Source organism: Ambystoma mexicanum, chromosome 7q (assembly GCF_040938575.1).
Source record: "Ambystoma mexicanum isolate Mex_15411 chromosome 7q, UKY_AmexF1_1, whole genome shotgun sequence".
Taxonomy (NCBI): Eukaryota; Metazoa; Chordata; class Amphibia; order Caudata; family Ambystomatidae; genus Ambystoma; species Ambystoma mexicanum.
In genome coordinates this window covers 176,757,108-176,778,801 of record NC_090941.1, presented here as the reverse complement: position 1 = coordinate 176,778,801, position 21,694 = coordinate 176,757,108, and the positions used below count along the sequence as shown (strand labels likewise).

Here is a 21,694-nt window from a genome sequence, read left to right as displayed (position 1 = left end):
TTTTCAGAAATTAAAAGATGACTGTGGTGTCTGTGTCTTTAACAGACACATGCGGCGGAGCGATGTAACTCTGCCGGGTGTAGATAATAAACGGGGCATGTCACGTGTGTGCCAGAGTGCCAGTGGAGCCCGGACAAGCAATAGTGTGTCGTTTCTGCTGTTTTGGCTGGGGGGCTCGCAGCATGGCGCAAGGCCTGAGGGAGCCTCAGACTACTATACAACATTGGTGACGAGGTGGTTGCATCCTGTCACACGAACCTACAGCATTAAAGCGGCAGTGAGATCAACGCAAAACGTTGGTTTCAAGGCTTTCCTCACACCGCGGGGTCAGCACCTGTGATACGATCAGCCGCCAGTTTGTGCAATGTGGTGAGGGAGGTTGCGGCTTCTGTTGGAGTGCTCATGCGCCCCCACCCACAATTTTTGGAATCAGCACTGTGGCGGGGAAGCATTAGGGAAGAAGGCCCTCATGGAAGCAAAAAGTGAGGCAGAATTGGACAGATGATGAAGAGAGATAAGACAATGGAAGGGACACAGTATCAAAGAGGAAGGGAGACGGCTGCCAGCTGAAGATTGAAAGTGGTGTCCTTGTGTTACACCCTATGCACCCATCCTAAGTGTGACAAAGCGGATGCTGTGTGTTGGTGAAAGAGGTGCTTACATGCCTGATAGCACGCTCAATTCTTCCGGTGAGGTGCGGCCCTTTACAGTGAGGGGTGCTCATGCGCTCACCATCATGCCAAATGACCAGCAGGCAGGAGGGGCACCTGTGGCAGCAGTGCCTGTTGCACCGGGAGGGGCTCGAGCCCCACGCCAGCAGGGGGCATTATCACCCATGCCAGAATTCGATGTGTCAGGAGCCCCATTGAGTTTGGGCTAGATGTGGAAGGCATGGATCGACTGCATGGACATATACTTCAAGGCCACGGGAGAGACGGAAGAGGAGAGCAAGGTAGCCACGCTGCTATACTCTGCTGGGCCAGCGGTCCATCAAATATACCAATCTCTTCAACTGGCTGATGGATCATACGCTGAGGTGAAACATGCACTGCAGGAGCACTTTATGCCCCTTGCAAATGTAGATTATGAAAGATTTATCATGTGCAGTGCAAAACAGAAAAACGTTGAGTCCCTGGATACATTCCATGGTCGCCTCCGACGCATGGCAATATCCTGTGCCTGGGACAATGAATAGGCAATGATACAAAACCAGCTCATCCAGGCATGCACATCCGGAAAACTCTGGCATCAAGTATTGAGGGAGCCAAGCCTAATGCTGCTGTGAATCCTGGAGCGGGGGTGATCACACAAAGTGTCGGAAACAAGGGCATCCAAGATGGACTCTGCTCTTCGACCCTGCAAGGCCAAAGAGGTATGTGCTGTCAGGCGTGGCCAAGGGATGAAAGGGGCACGTTGGCCGGCAGGTCTGCCAAGGGACAGAGGTGGCAGAGCACTTGAGTCATGCCTGAAGTGTGGCTATGATCTGCCACACCCCGCTGAGTGCGCTGCACAAGAAAAGCATGCAGAAGGTGTGGCACAATCGACCATTATGCACGTATGTGCCGAGCCGCTGCCGGTGGTGGTACAGAGGGGACTCGTTCGGGCAGGTTTCTTCAGACAACAGCGCCCGTCCAATGTGGCCCTCATGGACCATGTTAGGAAAGATTTCGTTATTGTAGGGAACTTTCCTTCCATGTGGCAACCCCTAAACTTTTTGCTATTGTTTTCAACCTGTTTCTTGACTTTGCCAGAGAAGTGCAGCCTTCTGCCATACTCCTCTGGGCTTTCGCTCCTTTCTTACGGGGAAACTGACATGCCCTTAAGACAGTCAGTACCGGGGAACGCTGTTTCCCGTAGTTTCTTTTATCGTGTCGCCATTTTAGTGCAACACGACACAAGAGGGCACTGTAAGCTAAGTTACAGCTCTCTTGGGTCTCTAGCCTTCTACAGACCCTAGACACTCTTGTAGGATGGTTTTTGGATCGGTGCAAGTCATTCAGGGACTGGGCTGGTGGCAGCGATCATTTGGTTTATTTTGAGCTCCTTTTGCCGTTCTGAGCACGTTTTTGCCGCGAACACAAAAGGGTGGCCCGGCTACACAAAATGGCCGGACCACGAGGCTCCTTTGTCTAGTCCACTGTCCGTCTTGCTCCCGTTACCTTCCCCCGGGTCAGGCGACCCGGGGCCTTCCTTATTTGGGCATGTAGTTTCCCGCGAAACACGGTTGCTTTCGCGGGCTTCTACATGTCGTTTGAGTGCCCCCAGGATGTGGGCTGGGCTGTCTGGTCCCAATACACATCCTGGGTGCCAGAGAGTCTAGGGTGGTGTGAATGCCTGGGACCACCGTGGTCCGTGATTGGTCCACGTATGGTATGTGTGTTGATGAGCGGATCTCCCATTGGCTCCCCTCCGTTTTGGCGCGAAGGGAACCGTGGATAAGAGGGAGCTGGAAACACCACTACCATGTCGATCTCCTGAGTTCTTACGAACCCAGGGATACAGGAGCCAAGTATCCTGCGAACACGAGGCTGGACCGAGGAATCACTGGTGACCCCCTGAAGAACTTCTGCTCCTCATCGCTGTCGTCCGGTGAAGCCCTTTCCACCTAAGATCGAACAAGAAGGCCTGTACTGGCGCTTCGACCTATTGGAATAGCAGGACCAGCTATTCCCGGCACCTTCATCAACTCCTGCTGTAAGCCTTCGGAAGTGTCTCTGGGCCATCCAGTTGACTGACCAGCTTACTAAGGAGGCCTGCTCTGTAATCGCCGACAGGTTGGGGGGTATTCTGAGTCCGGGGCATGCTCACACGCTTCGTTTGCTTAGCAGTCCTAAGCTAGAGGTGAGCGGTGCTCGTTTGGCTTGAATACACCCGGCCGTCCCGTTGCCCTGCGGTGGCAACAAAACTGTGCTTGTTTCTTCGATCGGGACGTCTTTTTACTCTGCACGACGACGAGACGTTCCCTGCTCTTCAGAACCTGCCAGAAGCTGCATCTATCGAGGAGAAGCTCGGGCCTGCTTGCTTCGGGGACCGGTGAGTAGATTAGCTAGGATCTGGTCGCCCTCCTGCAGTGCCCTTTGCTTTTCCCCGCTGTGAATACAGCACCCCTTGTCCGTACTCGCGCCCTGCTTCTGCCTCACAGTGGAGGCTGCGCTAGAGTCGCGGACCGTGTTCTCCTTCATTAGAGCTCCCTACAGAGCTGTTCAACGTCCTCCGAAGAGCTTCACCTTCTGCCCATTGGCACCGGCGTGTGCAGGTACTTTTGAGCGCTAGGCTCCACTCTTCGTAGGGATTGGACTACCATCCAGTTAGGGGCCTCAGAAGGCGGACATATCACACGCATTGGTTTGCACTGCCTGTTTTCCTTCCCCTGCAGGTGGATAACATATTTCGTGCTGCTAATGCTGTGAAACTGTGTATTCTGTATATATATTGGGTGGATAGTGTATGTGTTGGTTTAATATCATTGTATGTTGCTGCTTTTACTGTGGTCATTAGTTTTGAGGCCTTATAATAAATGTGTATCTATTTTTGATATAAACAACTGTTTGGAGTAGTTTGTAACGCGCTCTTGCTTTGTGTGCTCACTGCGGGCTTTCAGTCACCCTCACCCCTCTTGAGACCTAGTCTTGACCGCCGCGATCGCTACCTTGATTGGTCTGGCTTGTCCAGAGGTTACCCTGTTCCAAGTAATTAGGTTGGCCTTCTGAACCTCTGCGCCACCAGGACAGAGTTCAGAAATCCGTCTTAACAAATTGGTGTACAGCGGTGGGATACGACTGAAGGTATCCAGTGTTGCGCACGAGCTAAGGCGTTTTCAGGTTATTCCAACCAGGACACGCAGTAAAGTATTGAATATAACGTTAAAAAGGCCATAGTCCTATCAACAGTATGGAAACGAATACTTTATTAACCTTAAATGCTTCGAAATCTGAAACATTGAAGAAGATGTGTGCGGAGAGAGGGGTTTCCTCTCAAGGCACTAAATTGGAAATGATCCAGAGAATCGTGGCGTGGCAAGAAGCGCAGCTTGACGCTATAACTTCCGAGGACAGTGCAGAAGGTGGTGGGGCTGCTCTCACTGGCGGAACCGACGGTTCTGCCGCTGCACTGATCCATCACGACCACGAGGACAGGGAGGATGTAATGTCTAATGTTTCCTCTGCCAGTATTGATGGGGAGGCTATGCTTGAATTCAAGAAGCAAGAGCTGCGGTTTAGGCAGCAGGAGCTTGAATTCAGCATAGCCAAACTGAAAATCGACCAGGCAGAAAAACAAAAAGACAGGGATCACCAGTTGGAACTGGCCAAGCTTCAGTTCGCAAATGGGTCCAAGGGTCCTGGACATGGTTCTGGGGCTTCCTCTCATCCACGGTTTCCAAAAGATCTGCTCAGTGTGTATGAGGAACGAAATGACATTATGGACTGGTTGAATGCGTTTGAGTATGCATGCGAGGTTCAAGAGGTTGATAATGCGGATAAGATTGCATGGTTACTCAGCAGACTGCCCCATTCTGGTTGCAGTGCCATTATGGAAATGTCGAAGGCTGAGCGCGCTGATTTTGCAATGTTGAAGCAGACTCTCATTTTAAAGTTTGGGAAGACTCCGACCCAATATTTGAAAAGGTTTAGAGAGTATAAGAAAAAGGAAGGTGGTACTTGGGTGTCGTATGTAGCTGAGTCCCTGAAAAACTTGACTGGCTGGGTTGAAGGTTATAAGGTTTCTACCTTCGAAGGCATGATCAATCTGGTCATGCTGGAACACATTTTTGCTTCTTCTTCCCCGGAGCTTAAGCAGCATTTGGCCGATTCGAAGGAGATAGATCCTAAGAAGCTGGCCATTGCAGCAGACTTATGGGTGTCACATCGAGTGTCCCATAAGGACAAAACTCATCCTGGTAAGCAGGAGGAAGGGAAAAAGTCCAAAGATATGGAGGGTGGGGAATCTGCTAAATCTTCTTCCCATAAGGGCCACAAAAAGAAAAATAAGGGTAAGCCATCCGAGAACTCACAGGGTAGTGGAGGTTCGCCTCCGAAACAGAACTCTGGTTATAATAAGCCTCCCTACGTAAACAGACCCAATGGGGCTTGTTTTTCTTGTGGAGCAACTGACCATGTGAAGGGGGATCCCCGTTGTAAGGTTAGACCTTTGGGGGTCCACTCCGCTAATCTGGCCTTCTCCTCCTACGAGGAAGAAGAGATTACAGGAGCATCCTTCTCCTCAGACTCATTTCCCAGCGGAATAGAGGCTGAGGTAGTTTTAGTGTCCCTGGGTTCCTGGGAGCCTAAAGTCGCAGAGGCGTATGCTAGGATTCCGGATAATACCAAGCACTACTTTAAAGACAGTGTGCTGATCAATGGAGTGGATACTCCAGCTCTTAGGGATAGTGGGTGCAGTCGAACTGTAGTGGATTCTACCTTGGTAGACTCAGAGGAAGTTGCCAGAGCTACTCTGATGCCCACTAAGTTGGCTGACGGCCCCCTCCGTATGTTTCCCGTGATCCCTGTTAATCTAACTTTAAATGGTACAGCAGTTAGGATTCCAGTGAGCATTCAGAGAAACGTCCCGGGAAAGGTCTTGTTGGGCAATGATCTCAGAGCTCTAGGGCTCGTAGGAGACACTGCCGAAAGACCCTACACACGGTCTCAAGCACGGGCAGCATTGGCCAAGCCCAATACGCCGCCCCAGCCGAAGGGGAAACCCAAGGCGAAAGGAGTCAACAAGTCCCGACGGGGGAAAGAGAATATTCCCCCGAGCTCGCCTACCACTGCGGTGGAGGGAGTTGGTCAATCGCCCGAGCCTGACGAGGAGGTGGCGGTGCCTGAAGTGTTCGACCCCAACGACCATCCTGAACTAAAAGACTTGTTAGTTGAAGGAGGTCCTGATAGGGACGACTTCAGTAAGGGCCAACGTGAGTGCCCATCTCTGGAAGGCCTAAGGAGACAGGCCTGCTCCCAGCTTGAGGGTGAGCCTCCTGGGAAGCATAGGATTTATTGGGAAGGTGGACTCCTGTATAGTGAGCCCACAGAGTCTACAGAAGGAGACCATAGGAGGTTGGTGGTTCCCCTTGCTGTTAGACCCTTCCTCCTGCAGTTGGCGCATGAAGTTCCCCTTGCTGGTCACCTTGGAATGAAGAGGACCAAGCAAAGGTTATCTATGCACTTCTACTGGCCCAAGATGGGGGTGCAAGTAGAAAGTCACTGCAGGAGTTGTGCCTCCTGCCAGTTGTCTGGTAAGGTTGGCGCGACAATCCAAGCTCCGTTGGTACCGCTCCCAGTTGTGGGGGTACCATTTGAAAGGGTAGGGATCGACATCGTTGGTCCCCTTGACCCGCAAACATCCTCAGGCAATAGGTTTATCCTGGTGCTGGTCGACCATGCAACCAGGTATCCTGAGGCCATCCCATTAAAGACTGTAACTGCCAAGTCAGTTGCAAAAGCTTTACTCGGCATATTTACTAGGGTTGGCTTCCCTAAAGAAGTTGTGTCAGATCGTGGCAGCAACTTTATGTCGAAGTATATGCAGGCTATGTGGAAAGAATGTGGGGTCACCTACAAGTTCTCTTCTGCATATCACCCCCAGACCAATGGTCTGGTGGAACGTTTCAACAGAACGTTAAAGAGCATGATTGGGGCTCTGGAGGAGCCCCAGAGAAGAAAATGGGATCTTCTGTTACCATGCTTGCTGTTTGCCTACAGAGAGGTACCACAGGAGGGTGTTGGCTTCAGCCCCTTCGAACTTCTGTTCGGTCATCCCGTACGGGGACCCTTAGCCATCGTCAAAGAGGGATGGGAGATGCCCACTCCCCCTGTTACTACCAATGTAGTTGACTATGTGCTAGGGCTCAGAAAACGGATGGTACTCCTGATGGGCTTGGCTAGTGAAAAGTTGAAAGCAGGACAAGCGCTGGTGAAACATTGGTACGACCAGAAAGCTTCCTTAATTCACTTTACACCTGGTCAGCAAGTCCTGATCATGAACCCCATAAGGCCTCGCGCTTTACAGGACAAATGGTCAGGCCCTTACACAGTGGTGGAGCCCCTGGGTGAGGTGAACTATTTAGTGGACCTTGGAAGGCCTGGACAGGCTCCAAAAGTGTTCCACGTAAATAGGCTGAAGGCTTTCGTCCCAAGAGTCGAAATCGCAGCACTGCTACTGGCGTCAGACGTTGAGGAAGAGGAGTCAGAACCTCTTCCCGACCTGTTCCAAAGCGGTCCTTCAGATAGCTCCGTTGAGGGTGTCCGAGTGGCCCCTCACCTGACTTCTGATCAGCAGGCTGAGGTGAAAAGTTTGCTTAGGCAGTTTTCCCCCCTGTTTTCACAGTCGCCTGGTTTGACACCTTGGTGCAAACATAACATTGACACAGGAGACAGTGTACCTACCAAAAGTAGGGGATACAGGATGTCGGATAAAGTACGGTCTTATATTAAGACCGAGGTCAACAAGATGTTAGACCTTGGGGTGATTGAACCCTCTAGTAGTCCTTGGTCCAGCCCTGTGGTATTGGTTCCAAAGGCAGGCACTTCTGAATTGAGGTTCTGCGTGGATTACAGGGCTCTGAATGCTGTCACCAAGACAGACGCTCACCCCTTGCCTCGAACTGACGAGCTGGTGGATACCTTGGGTGCCTCCAAGTACCTCAGCACGTTTGACCTGACTGCAGGCTATTGGCAAATAGCTTTAGCAGAACATGCCAAGGAGAAGACAGCATTTTCAACTCCCGACGGGCTTTACCAATTCCGGGTAATGCCGTTCGGATTGAAGAATGCCCCTGCCACTTTCCAGAGGCTTGTGAATCATGTGTTGAATGGGTTGGACGAATTCTGTCTTGCATATCTGGACGATATAGCAGTTTTCAGTGCCACCTGGGAAGACCATGTGAAACACCTCAGGATTGTGCTCCAGGCTCTTCAGAAAGCCCACTTGACCATAAAGGCGAGTAAATGCCAGATTGGACAAGGCTCAGTGGTTTACCTTGGGCATGAAGTAGGTGGAGGAAGGATACAGCCTCTCCCCAGTAAAGTACAAGCAGTACAAGACTGGCCTACCCCCACTACACAAACCCAAGTGAGAGCCTTCTTAGGACTCACGGGTTATTACCGCAATTTTATGGCAGACTATGGCACCATAGCTGCTCCTCTGACTGCCCTCACAACTCCGAAGAAACCCAAGAAGGTAACTTGGACTGACGAGTGTGAGAAGGCCTTCAATGGCTTGAAAGACTCCTTGTGCCAGGCCCCTGTGCTCAGGGCCCCTGATTATCAAAGACCTTTTATCGTGCAGACGGATGCCTCTGACACTGGGATAGGAGCTGTACTATCACAAGTAGATGAGAAGGGTAAGGAACACCCTATCGGTTTTATTAGTCGCCAGCTTAAGGACAGAGAGCTCAGATGGTCCACGGTAGAGAAAGAATGTTTCTCTGTTGTGTGGGCCCTAAGGAAGCTGAGGCCCTACCTCTATGGGACCCACTTCACTGTGCAGACTGACCATAAGCCGTTAAAGTGGCTAATGAACATGAAGGGGGAGAATCCAAAGTTGCTTAGGTGGTCCATAAGTCTACAAGGCTTCGACTTCACTATTGAGCATAGGCCAGGTGTCCAACATAGCAATGCTGATGGGTTGTCCAGAATGTTTTACCGACCTGAACAAGAGACTCATCCAGGGGTGGATTAGTTCCCCCTGTCCATAGTCTGGGAGGGGCGAGTGTTAGGAAAGATTTCGTTATTGTAGGGAACTTTCCTTCCATGTGGCAACCCCTAAACTTTTTGCTATTGTTTTCAACCTGTTTCTTGACTTTGCCAGAGAAGTGCAGCCTTCTGCCGTACTCCTCTGGGCTTTCGCTCCTTTCTTACGGGGAAACTGACATGCCCTTAAGACAGTCAGTACCGGGGAACGCTGTTTCCCGTAGTTTCTTTTATCGTGTCGCCATTTTAGTGCAACACGACACAAGAGGGCACTGTAAGCTAAGTTACAGCTCTCTTGGGTCTCTAGCCTTCTACAGACCCTAGACACTCTTGTAGGATGGTTTTTGGATCGGTGCAAGTCATTCAGGGACTGGGCTGGTGGCAGCGATCATTTGGTTTATTTTGAGCTCCTTTTGCCGTTCTGAGCACGTTTTTGCCGCGAACACAAAAGGGTGGCCCGGCTACACAAAATGGCCGGACCACGAGGCTCCTTTGTCTAGTCCACTGTCCGTCTTGCTCCCTTTACCTTCCCCCGGGTCAGGCGACCCGGGGCCTTCCTTATTTGGGCATGTAGTTTCCCGCGAAACACGGTTGCTTTCGCGGGCTTCTACATGTCGTTTGAGTGCCCCCAGGATGTGGGCTGGGCTGTCTGGTCCCAATACACATCCTGGGTGCCAGAGAGTCTAGGGTGGTGTGAATGCCTGGGACCACCGTGGTCCGTGATTGGTCCACGTATGGTATGTGTGTTGATGAGCGGATCTCCCATTGGCTCCCCTCCGTTTTGGCGCGAAGGGAACCGTGGATAAGAGGGAGCTGGAAACACCACTACCATGTCGATCTCCTGAGTTCTTACGAACCCAGGGATACAGGAGCCAAGTATCCTGCGAACACGAGGCTGGACCGAGGAATCACTGGTGACCCCCTGAAGAACTTCTGCTCCTCATCGCTGTCGTCCGGTGAAGCCCTTTCCACCTAAGATCGAACAAGAAGGCCTGTACTGGCGCTTCGACCTATTGGAATAGCAGGACCAGCTATTCCCGGCACCTTCATCAACTCCTGCTGTAAGCCTTCGGAAGTGTCTCTGGGCCATCCAGTTGACTGACCAGCTTACTAAGGAGGCCTGCTCTGTAATCGCCGACAGGTTGGGGGGTATTCTGAGTCCGGGGCATGCTCACACGCTTCGTTTGCTTAGCAGTCCTAAGCTAGAGGTGAGCGGTGCTCGTTTGGCTTGAATACACCCGGCCGTCCCGTTGCCCTGCGGTGGCAACAAAACTGTGCTTGTTTCTTCGATCGGGACGTCTTTTTACTCTGCACGACGACGAGACGTTCCCTGCTCTTCAGAACCTGCCAGAAGCTGCATCTATCGAGGAGAAGCTCGGGCCTGCTTGCTTCGGGGACCGGTGAGTAGATTAGCTAGGATCTGGTCGCCCTCCTGCAGTGCCCTTTGCTTTTCCCCGCTGTGAATACAGCACCCCTTGTCCGTACTCGCGCCCTGCTTCTGCCTCACAGTGGAGGCTGCGCTAGAGTCGCGGACCGTGTTCTCCTTCATTAGAGCTCCCTACAGAGCTGTTCAACGTCCTCCGAAGAGCTTCACCTTCTGCCCATTGGCACCGGCGTGTGCAGGTACTTTTGAGCGCTAGGCTCCACTCTTCGTAGGGATTGGACTACCATCCAGTTAGGGGCCTCAGAAGGCGGACATATCACACGCATTGGTTTGCACTGCCTGTTTTCCTTCCCCTGCAGGTGGATAACATATTTCGTGCTGCTAATGCTGTGAAACTGTGTATTCTGTATATATATTGGGTGGATAGTGTATGTGTTGGTTTAATATCATTGTATGTTGCTGCTTTTACTGTGGTCATTAGTTTTGAGGCCTTATAATAAATGTGTATCTATTTTTGATATAAACAACTGTTTGGAGTAGTTTGTAACGCGCTCTTGCTTTGTGTGCTCACTGCGGGCTTTCAGTCACCCTCACCCCTCTTGAGACCTAGTCTTGACCGCCGCGATCGCTACCTTGATTGGTCTGGCTTGTCCAGAGGTTACCCTGTTCCAAGTAATTAGGTTGGCCTTCTGAACCTCTGCGCCACCAGGACAGAGTTCAGAAATCCGTCTTAACAGACCAGGAAAGAGGAGAGAATCAGTCATCAGCCTGAAGAGGACAAGGATGATGAGAAGTTCTTTTTCATTTCAAGTGCGAATGTGCTACAGTCGAAGGCCTGAAGACATCCAAATTGCACAATGCAAGTGGGTTGTTTGCCGGCGTTGGTGGACACTAGTGCTTCTGTCACTGCGATTGCCACGGTGCATTACGAGGCAATGGATAGGCACCCATGTTTGCATCAACCCAGAGCACGCATTTTCATGTTCGGGGAGACCAACATATTCCGCTGTTGGGAGCCTTTGTAGCGAAACTAGAGCATGGCGACGGCTCCATCAAAGCCTGCTTCTACGTCACAGATGTCAGCCACAACACCCTGTTGAGCTGTGCAGCTGCAGAGGCCTCAGGGATTGTCAGTTTCGCCTATGGAGTTAATGTTGTGGATGTGCAAGGCGTTCTCCAAAAGTTTGAGCAGCTGTTTGAGGGGATTGGCCAGATGGTCGGTGAGCCAGTAAGACTGCACATCGATCAATCAATTCAGCCAGTGGCCTTAAAACAGAGAAGGGTTCTGTTCCATCTACAGGACCTGGTAGACAAGGAACTCGAGAACCTAGTAAGGTTGGACGTTATTGAAAAAGTGGACAGTCCAACACCCTGGGTATCTCCCATAGTGGTCACCCGCAAACCCAAGCAACCTGACTCAGTCAGGATCTGCGTAGACATGAGACTACCAAACAAGGCCATCAAAAGGGAAAGGCACCTCACATGACGATAGACAACATCATCAAAGAGCTGCAAGGTGCGAAGTTCTTTTCCAAACCGGACCTAAGAGAGGGATACCACCAGGTTGTATTACATCCAGACTCCAGATACATTACGACATTCACTACACACCGCTGACTGTATCAATATAAGCGCCTGAGCTTTGGGGTGTCATTGTGCACTGTCTGAAACCGAGCAACGGTACTCTCAAATAGAGCGGGAGGCTCTAACAGTACTGTGGCGGTGCCAGCATTTCTGCCTGAACGTGCTTGGCAGGCCAGTGACGGTAATGACAGACCACAAGCCATTGCTGCCGATCATGGCGGGATCATCGTCCAAGCAGCCAGCTTGGATTGAAAGATGGATGCTGGCCCTGTTGGAGTATGGAGTGTTAATAGTTTACCGCCGGGGACCAACAACGCGGCTGACTATCTGTCGAGACACCCCCGGGTGGGGGTGGACAAAGAAGACAAGACAGGTATTGAGGAGGCCGGCGAATAAGTCCAACTTCTAGTGGAGTCCACCACCTGGAACTCCATGCTCATCCAAGAGCTGGAAAAGGCATCCATAGGAGACGAATGTTTTCAGATCCTCAGAGACGCGCTCCAACGAGGGGAGTGGAAGTCAGTGCTGGAATGCCTAGGAAAAAGGACTTAGGAAGCTTGAATGACCTTAGAGCATCTCTGGAGAGTAGGGGAGGAGCTGACATTCGTGGAGTCGGGTATAATGCTATGTGGGGACTGAATGGTCATGCCAGCCAGCAAAATACACCAGGTGATTGAGCTGGCACACCAAGGACACCAAGGGATGGCCAGGACCAAAGCCAGGCTCCGTCTGAAGGTGTGGTTCCCTGACCTGGAGAGGCGAGTGGAGGAGTTTGTGGTGTCATGTGTGTGGTGCCAGGTGGCCTCGCCAGTGCAAAGAGGGCAGTGGGAGACGGTGCACACAGATTTTGGATCCACAGAAAGGGGTGTTCACTTCTTAGTAGTGGTAGACCAATGGTCAAGGTACCCTGAAGTAGAGTTTCTAGACTCTGTAGCATTTGATGATGTAGCAGTGGGCCTAGAGAAAATATTTGTGACACATGGACTACCCCAGACCCTGTGCTCACACAATGGGCCACCGTTCCAGTGTGGCAGCTTCGTCCAGCTAATGGAAGGGTACGGAATACATCACAGGAAAGTCACACCAGTCTGGCAACGAGCTAATGGTGAAGCTGACAGATTTGTGAGGACTCTAAACAAGGTCTTTAGGATTGCCAACGGACAAGGTCAGAGACTACGAAGAGCGCTGTACCAGTTCTTTCGGGAGTACCGAGCGACCCCTCATGGCTCCACCGAAGTTGCCCCTGCCGAAGGCATGTTTCAAAGATGCCCGAGAGGCCTTCTGCCGGAAGCGGTGCCTAGGGAACCAGCGATAATTAATGCTGACCAGGTGGAGTGTGACCGAAGACATCGGATGGAGGGAGAGAATGTTTGGAGGGACCTCCATCAACATCAGCTGGCCCTGGGTGATGCAGTGCTGATAAGAAATCTGCACCCACAAAGAAAAATGTCATTGACGTATGAGCCCAATCCCATGGACATTGTCGCGGTGAAGTGGTCATAATAACGGCGTCAGATGAAAAGACAATGGTCACGAGAAATGCCAGCTTCTTCAAGAAGCTTGGGGAGGGTGTCCAGTTGGAGACCATCCCAAGGCGAGACTGTGCAGAGGTACCAGACGAAGGTGGAGGGCCTGTTTGTACACCGGTTATCCTGGATCGAGGAGAGTCTGAGCCAGGAAGGGGGCAGAAGGTATCCCCAGAGGCTGGGGGGGGAGACCTGACCGCCTCACTGACTATGTACTGAACTCCTGAGTCGAGCAGCCTGGTCATGTAAAGAACTAGACCACCCGTTGTGGTAGTTAAACCAGGACGTGATTCACATGTTGAGGTGGCAATATTGGCAGTTCATGTTACTCTAAGTGTTATTGAGTATTACTGCTGTTCACAGTGGTTTGTTGTTATGAAGAAGGAGGGGTGTGGTGTTAACAGACACACGCAGCAGAGTGACGTAACTCCACCACATGTGGATAATAAACGGGGCACGTCACATGTGCACCAGAGTGCCCGTGGAGCCCAGACAAGCAACAGTGTGTCGTGTGTGCTCTGTTGGTTTGGGGGGCTTGCAGCTCAGGGCCTGAGGGAGCCAAATGCCACTATATAACAACGACTACTGTGTAAGCGTACATGATTTGCATTATTATTTATTTTTCAACAAAACATTTTATTGCCATTTTAGTGGATTTTACATCAACATCAAAGTAATGCATTTCTAACATTGAGCTAGACAGACGCAAGGGGAGTCCAAGGCACTCTGCCAGGTTGGTCTACAGGGAGCGCCTCTATCCAGCTGTTGTGGAGAGTTCTGGAGCGCTGTGTGGCTACTTCCGATCTTTGTATTCTTTCTTTTTATCCCAACAGGACAGTGAGTTTGGATTGAGAAGCCCTGATTATTGCAGTGTATCAAAGGGGAGAACCTTTGAAGACAGCTGCTCCCAGGTAGAAAGTGTCCAATCTCAGAAGCCACAACTGTCACATGATGTATGAGCCGCTGCCATATTATTTTGTATTGCCAATTCTGCAGTTTTAAGACATTTCCTTCAAAATTGCACATGCTCCTATGAGAGGCTTTTCGGGAATGCAGTTTTATCACCCCCGTCCCTGGTTCAAGGTGTAGTTTTTGTGAAGGGAATTATTTTTTGAGACCCTGCATTCTCAGGCATGTGTACCAGTAAAAAGGGTGAATTTAGAGGTAGCGCTCCTGCTTTGAATGTTAAGGCTATTATTAATGCAAATCTGCGCGTTGCCAGGAAGTGGGAAGATTTCACACCCCCTGGCGGGCAGTGGTGGTATGATGAGGTACTGCACTTGCACTTTATTCGAACAGTTAGTTCTTCCTCCTCTCACATGGTTAATGAATTTCCCAAATCCAGGGAATGTTTACAACATTTTCCTACATTGCTATTTACGAGTTCATATGGTGTGTGGTTTAAAGTTTGGGGCCTATTAGATTTATACAGTGTCATTCACTTTCCAATACTGTGCTTTTTATACATTTGTACTCTGGTTTCGGGTAAAAGTTGAATAATGTGCCCAACTGTTTGCACAAGAAGATTTGTATGCATTTTTGATGTTCCCTGATGATGTATTGACTACGTGTTTTTCTCAGTTTCATGAACAAAATTAGTTATGTGTCTAGCAATGTTGCACTTCTGCGATGGCACCTAAAACTGATATGCTATAAGGTTTTTGCCTACCATATCTTTGGTATTGGATAGTGTTCTCATGTAATGTGTGTGCTGTGTTGTTTTATTTGTATGTGCACGTTGCTTTTCTTTGCAATATAGTTTGCTGCAACATGTAAAATAGCTGGGTGACAATTTTCGGATGGTGGCAATTTTGTGTTGAATGTGGTACCAAAAATTCTATTTACCGACTATTTGCTTTGGTATCTTTATTTCCACCTGATTCGTGAGTATTATCCTTCTCGATATTATCTTGATTGCAGTTTTCATAAACTCTAGCATGTCTCATGTACATTTACAGTTTTCGCCTGCATACGCGCACATATGTACACCCGGTTGCTATGTTAGCATAGTAATGCTAGAGTTCTGCATTGTTGGCCAAGTTTGTTGGTCTGACTATGGCGAGTGTGTTCATGGAAGGGTCCCTTTAGGCTAGGCTGCTCACATTCTCAATCCCTGCTAAGACTACTGCTGACTTGACGAGGATCTTGTTGATTTGGTGTTTCATACTTCAGAGCAGTTAGACTTCACATTCTGTGTGAACTGAGATTTTTCCAACAAGTTTGGACTGGTGGCTGTTCCGTACTTCTAAGTCCGTGCCATTGGCTCCTTGCCCTGTGGCCCACAGTCCTTTTGCACCTTCACTATACTAACTTCTATTTTATTAGAAACAGAAGCCTGCTTGTATCTCGGTGAAAAAAGGCACTGTATTTTTCCAGCCCATATTTGATTTTTGTATTTTATTAGAGTCAGCAGAAAAATATGTGTTTGACCAAAACATTATTTTATCGATGGCAGTCCCATCAATTATGAGGTTAAGAGGGAACAAAAACCAGTAGGAATAGTTTTGTGAACAATTGTCGCACTACAGGACTAGTATACATTAAGATGGGGATAGGGGTGTGGGCAACCAGTAACGAGTGGAGGAGGAGGATTGCATGGGTATATGGAGAGGTGGGTCATATAGGATTAGCCATGAGGGAAGAAGGATGGCGATAACCAGACCCTGCCAGAAGTGTTGAGGGGAGGGGTGTTGGCACCACGACCGGCCTAAGGGCTGAGGGGGTGGACAACCAGGACCAGACAGGTGGCAGAGACACAGCTACACTGGAGGAGGTAATGGAGTGCCTCCTTGCCAAGGTTCCTGGCAAAGGGTGAGAGGAGGGGATCCTCGCAAACAGATGATGCCATTAGCCACTGGGGCTTTAAATGGCGAAAACTACCTGATGCCAGTGCACTAAGAAGGAAGTAAGGCCTAGTGATGAGGGTCGGGTGGTCCATTCAGAGTCGAGTGTGGCTGTTGTTGAGAGGAATCGCCTGAAGGGATGGCAGAGATTGGTCGCCCATCAGCCCAGAGAGGTCATATGATGCTGTCCTGAACTCCACCTTCCTAAAAATGGGAAGATTTAATTTGACAGACTTTGTTATGCTTACACTTGAATCCATCCACCATTGTATATGCAAATCAAGTTCTCTTGTATATGCTAAGATGGGTTTATTTCTGATAGTGTATTATGTTTGACAATATTGTTTAAAAAATACTTTGAATGTTTTGGAAATATTCCTGACATTTACATTTGAACATATAAGTATTTCTATAAAATTCCATGAAATTTGGTACAAAAATGTTCATACTTGTCGTTTACTTTCTCCTTAGGTCTCTCTCAGTGGTGTTTATTCAGTCCCAGGGCTATGCCGCTGAATTTGAGAGAACGTGTATCTTTGAAAGAATTCCAAGAGAACTTTTGCAACACAACTTTCCTTTACAAAACCTTGTTGTGCTTCAGCTTGAAGGAGAGGAACAAAAATCTTTGGGAGTTGTGGGGTTATGCCTACAACAATCCTCAAGGTCATCATGCCGAAAGCCTTGCTTTAAAAGAATTGCAAAAGTACATCAATGAAAAAGTTCCCAGGCTAGGGGAAAAATGCAAGATCACCTTTTACATCTCGTACAGTCCCTGTTACAAGTGCTGTGCAGAAATATCTTGGTTTCTTTCTAAAAATGGTGAAAACTTGGATTTGAGTATTAAATGTGCAAAGCCATATAAATGGAATGACAAGGCCAGTGAGACTGGCCTGAGGATGCTCAATAAGCATGGAGCCTCGATTAAAATCATGGACAAGGGCGATTATGAGGAAGGTTTTTACTTATTTGTGGATCCAGTGAGCAGATTTGAACCATGGCCTGAATTGGAGCTCATCAGTATGAAATACACTCAATGGCTTCAAGGTCAACTAAGAGAGGTATGGTGCTTGTTTCTATAACACTGAACTCAATTCTTGAACAGTTTGTGTTAAGTCATGGCAAGCGTCATATAAACAGTGTGTAGCAATAAGGTTGGCACACGGCTGGACATGCTTGTGCTTTCAGGTTCCAGCTGTGACAGTATTGGAGTCTATTGTTCTGGAGCACTGCAAAGAAGGTCAAGGTTACCAGTATCTAATGGAAGCTAAAATCCAATGGGATACTAGCCTTCAAGGCGAGAACATCAAACACCATCTCACAACATACAGTAGTGATGCCTCCAGATCACCCCTGATGGTTCCTTGCAAGACAATGTGCCTCATTTCGAGAAAGGCCCTGCCGGACCCGGTAATTGCCCTTTCGCGGGTGCCGATAGATCGCCATTCCCATTTCAGCCCAGTAGGGCTCAATGGGAATGGGGATGCCTGTAGCACCGGCACCATTCATAACGGTGCCGGTGCTACAGGCTTGCTGTGCTCGTGGGTGCCTTTCATTCCACCAGGCCAGGCCTGGCGGAATGAAAGGCACCCGCGAGCACAACTCAGAGTTTGCTGGTCCTGTAACAACGGTACCGGCAAGCATTCTGGTACCATTGTTATCGGACCGGCAACCTCGATATGAGGCACAAATGTTTGTATAAATGATGACCATCCAGTAACATGCATATCTTGGACACAATGGGCAGGATCACAAGTTCCACTACAGCCAACCAATTTCTAACCAGTGCTGATAATTCTGTACCAAAATGTACACGAACCGAGCCGAGCAAGGGTAAAAAGGACATTGGGGGTCATTACGATGAATGAGGTAACCATGCTGCTATTAGCGGCATGGCTAACCCCTTACCGGGTACCGGGTCCGGGTTCCTTGAATGAGGAATTACCGGGCCATTCCGACCTTGGAGAGCCCGGTAATTCCTCATTCAAGGAACCCGGACCCGGTACATCCCCATTCCCATTCGAGCCCCCATAGGGCTCAATGGGAATGGGGATGATGCTAACAACGGGCCCGTTGTTAGCATGCTGGTCTGCTCGCGGGACCCGCTAAGAACGCGTGGTAAAACCAGGCGTCCTTAGCGGGTTCCCGCAAGCAGACCACGTAATGGGGCGGTAAGGGGTTGACGGCTCCGGCACCTTTACCGGCGCTGTTAACCCCATACCGCCTACCTCGTAATGACCCCCATTGAGTATTGATGCAAGTTTTACTAGCATCAGTGCAAAACTGACAAGCAGCACTGAAATGTATGTCAACTTTCCCACAATGAGTTACTGGGGCAATGTGAAGAGCAGATTGCTAAGGGAAAAGAATTGATAAGGCAAATGAGTGAAGGGATGACAAAGCATTTTAGTAGGGCAGAATCAATCTGAGATGTAAGGGTAGATGGCCGCAAGAGCCACAACTGAGAGAACGGAATTGGACCACCTTGAAAAGGTTCAGTGCACAGGAAGCGCTCTCAGTCTTTGTTTCCTCTGGCAAGATTGTAGAATGTGTCAAAGTACATATGAGCTGTTTCCAAAGACCATTGAAGATATTGCCTTTGTGGTGTAATCAGCCATTGTATTGATTGGTTATCTGGATTCACCTGTGAGGAGGATGGTTGGGGGATTGCGAATCATTGTTTTGTTTTACTTGAGCTGCTATCTGTGGTACTTAATTCGTGAAAGTCATCAAGGACGTGTCGGCCTCATTACGTGTTTGCCGGTCCGGAATAAATGCCGGGGCCACGGATCTCCCGGCAGGCCTTACCTTCCGATAGATCAGGCCCCGGCATGCAGATAAATGCCTGAATCACTGGCACCAGTTCTCCCACTGCCAGTGATTCTGGCAATCCCATCCCATGGAGTCCTAAGGGGCTCCATGGGAATGGGAATTTACTGTCACTCCGCCGGCTGTAATATCCCGGTAATACAGGGATATCAGGCGGTGGAGACGGTAAGGCAGGGTTGCCGGTATCCAGCCGGAATTACCGGTGCGATACCAGCAACCCTGTAATGAGCCTCATAGATTTTTCCTTTAGTCTGCATGTTTTTGTCGAGTGCTTGGACAACTGGAAAAGCATAAGTATTCATCGAGGAGCCGGCCTTGACAATGCATAGGCATGTAGTTGCGCAGAGTAATGGGCAGTTACTTGTCTTTTGTTCTGCTATGTTATGCCCATGATTGGTGGTCTGTCTGTTTCTCTTTCTATGGTTGTGTGTGTTCCCGTTCTTGGTTCTGCCTGCGTGTCCCTTCACCATTGCGTTCTTTTAGCAAGATGTGTGAAAAGAGTAATATGTTCTCAAGTTTTAGATTTGGTGGGTTTGTGATGACATGCTTTGCTGTGGAAGTGGGATTCCACATACAAACCCAGCAGCAATGAACAGCGTTGTAGCAGGCATTCCATGATGCACCCTAGGTTGCTTTGGGCCAGGATCATAGAGTCATGTAATGAGCCTGGGAATCTTGCACTCACATGGGTGAAAATCAGGTCTGCACCACAGAGCATTTGAATTGAATACTCTGATCTATGCACTGTTACAAAATACATGCTCTCACGACCTGGGTGGTACAAGGCTGATGTCCACAGCAACCTTCACATTAGGGAACCCAGCAATAGCATAGACCTAGCCTTGTTGGCACTGACAATAGCAGGTTCCGAGGAAAACATAACATGCTGGTGCATATGCTGCGCCATATCTATTATTCCCTGGGAAAGGATGCAGCAGATCAAGGCTGGGTTATGCAGGTCATGTATCAAAGCTGCTGTGTTCAGAAAGGTGCCACTGTGTTCAGAAAGGTGTCACTGTGCATAAGTATACGACTCTGAGCAGGGACGTCATTTCATCAAAATGCCAGGGGTAGCGGAAGTGACATCACATGAACCTTGACCTCTGATGACATCACAGGAAGTTATGTCATTTGACTCCACCCCAAAGTGATATCACGAGAAGTGATGGAACACAACCTTTTACCGCTTGACAAAACAGGAAGTGGCATCACATAGTATTGTTCCTAAGTAAAGTGTGAAAAATATGGTTACAAAATCACTGTGATGTGCTTATTATACATTTCATACAAGAAAGGATCATCATATGTATAAACAGAAAAAAACATGCTGTAACTGCAACTTGCGAAAAGCAAAATACATAGGGCCTCATTACACGGTAGGCGGTGAGCCATGGCGCTATCAGCGCCATGGCTCATGCCGGTAAAATACCGGCACCGCCTTGGCGGAAAGGGGATCTACCGCCCCATTCCAAGGTTGGAGGGGCGGTAAATCCCCTTTCCGCCATTGCCCTTCCCCATTCCCATTTCTGCCCCATAGGGCTCTATGGGAATGGGGAAGGCGCTAATTACGGCACCGCAATTTTGCGGTGCCGCAATTAGCTCCGAGGTCCCTTAGTGGGTTGGATTTTAACGCCTGCAAAAAGCAGCCGTTTAAATCCCCCAACCCGCAAAGGGACCTCGTAGTAAGGCGGTAAGGATTTACCGGTACCGATATTTTACCGGTACCGGTAAATCCTTACCGCCATCCGTGTAATGAGGCCTATAGTCCTAAATGGATGCTTATTCTACTCTAAAGGTTTTTTGGAGGATTTTGTCTGCATTGTGAATTTGAGGTGTTTAAGAACAGACTAAATCAGTGACTCACCCTGAAGTGTGCCTGAAATAAACCTTTAATGAATCTAGCAATTATTGTATGGAATTCCAGAAAGACAAATTATTTGTTATTCCTATTCTTTCTTATTTAGGGTCACACTTGTGAAACCCCCTGTTTTTTTAAGAAGCCTGAACAAGAAAGCCAGTCACCCAGAAGCAAAGAGCCACATGGCATTGGCCACAGCCCAGGAGCTTCAATTTGTAATTTTTAGGGGTAGCAAGGGAGACCACAAGGGTAGCAAGGTGCGACCCCTGGCGACCCCTTAATGACGTCCCTGACTCTGAGCAGCTTCAGTTTATGGTGGATGGATGTTTTGATGTCCCTGTTGGGCTTTAGGTCGCCCTCTCTTTCTTCCAGGAGAGTGAATGGAGAGAACAGATCCAGGTGCTCGATAGCAAGGTTCTGCTGGTCGGGCAGGTCTACCTTTGACAACCTGGGCCAGGACCACCTTGGCATATAAGCCCTTTGCAGTCTTCTTCCACCCCCTTCACTAGGAGCAACTGTTCAGGGGATGCTGGAGGGCTGCTGGGCAGGCTGATAGACTACTTAGTAGGGGTGCTGTTGGGCAGACTGATGGATTACCTGATGGGGGGCTGCTGGGCAGGCAAATGGGCTTCCTGTGGGTGGCTGCTGCTGCTGGTACAACAGGGCAGCTGCTAGTAGTAAATGAAACTGCCTAATGTCAAGATTAAGGTGCGCTGCTTTATCCATGATGCTGTGTTTAGCAGACTGTGGTCATTCTGGCCTTTTTATGAAGCCGCCATGGTGAGGCTTGTTATGATGATATGGGCCTCAACACCTCTGTTTGCACCTGATCAGAGCGGGTGGTATTTTCAGTTTAGGTGGTAAAACAAGGGGAAATGATTATCATCATTCCGTCTGGTGGATGTTAAATGTGCCCAAAATGGCTGCCTATTTATAGTCAGTGAAATCGCATCGTTCCTACTTACAAACGCATTGAAGATCGTTTT

The 21,694-nt window shown here is 49.2% G+C and overlaps 1 protein-coding gene across 1 annotated transcript in view; it reads left to right on the top strand.

The window, feature by feature from the left end:
- Positions 1-21,694, top strand: part of LOC138528011 (single-stranded DNA cytosine deaminase-like) — a 137,200-nt gene that overhangs the window by 56,766 nt on the left and 58,740 nt on the right. Inside the window, exon 2 of the mRNA XM_069639442.1 lies at positions 16,496-17,082. Coding sequence (XP_069495543.1) covers positions 16,531-17,082 — 552 coding nt within the window. The 5' untranslated portion in view covers positions 16,496-16,530. The remainder of the gene's footprint in view (positions 1-16,495; positions 17,083-21,694) is intronic.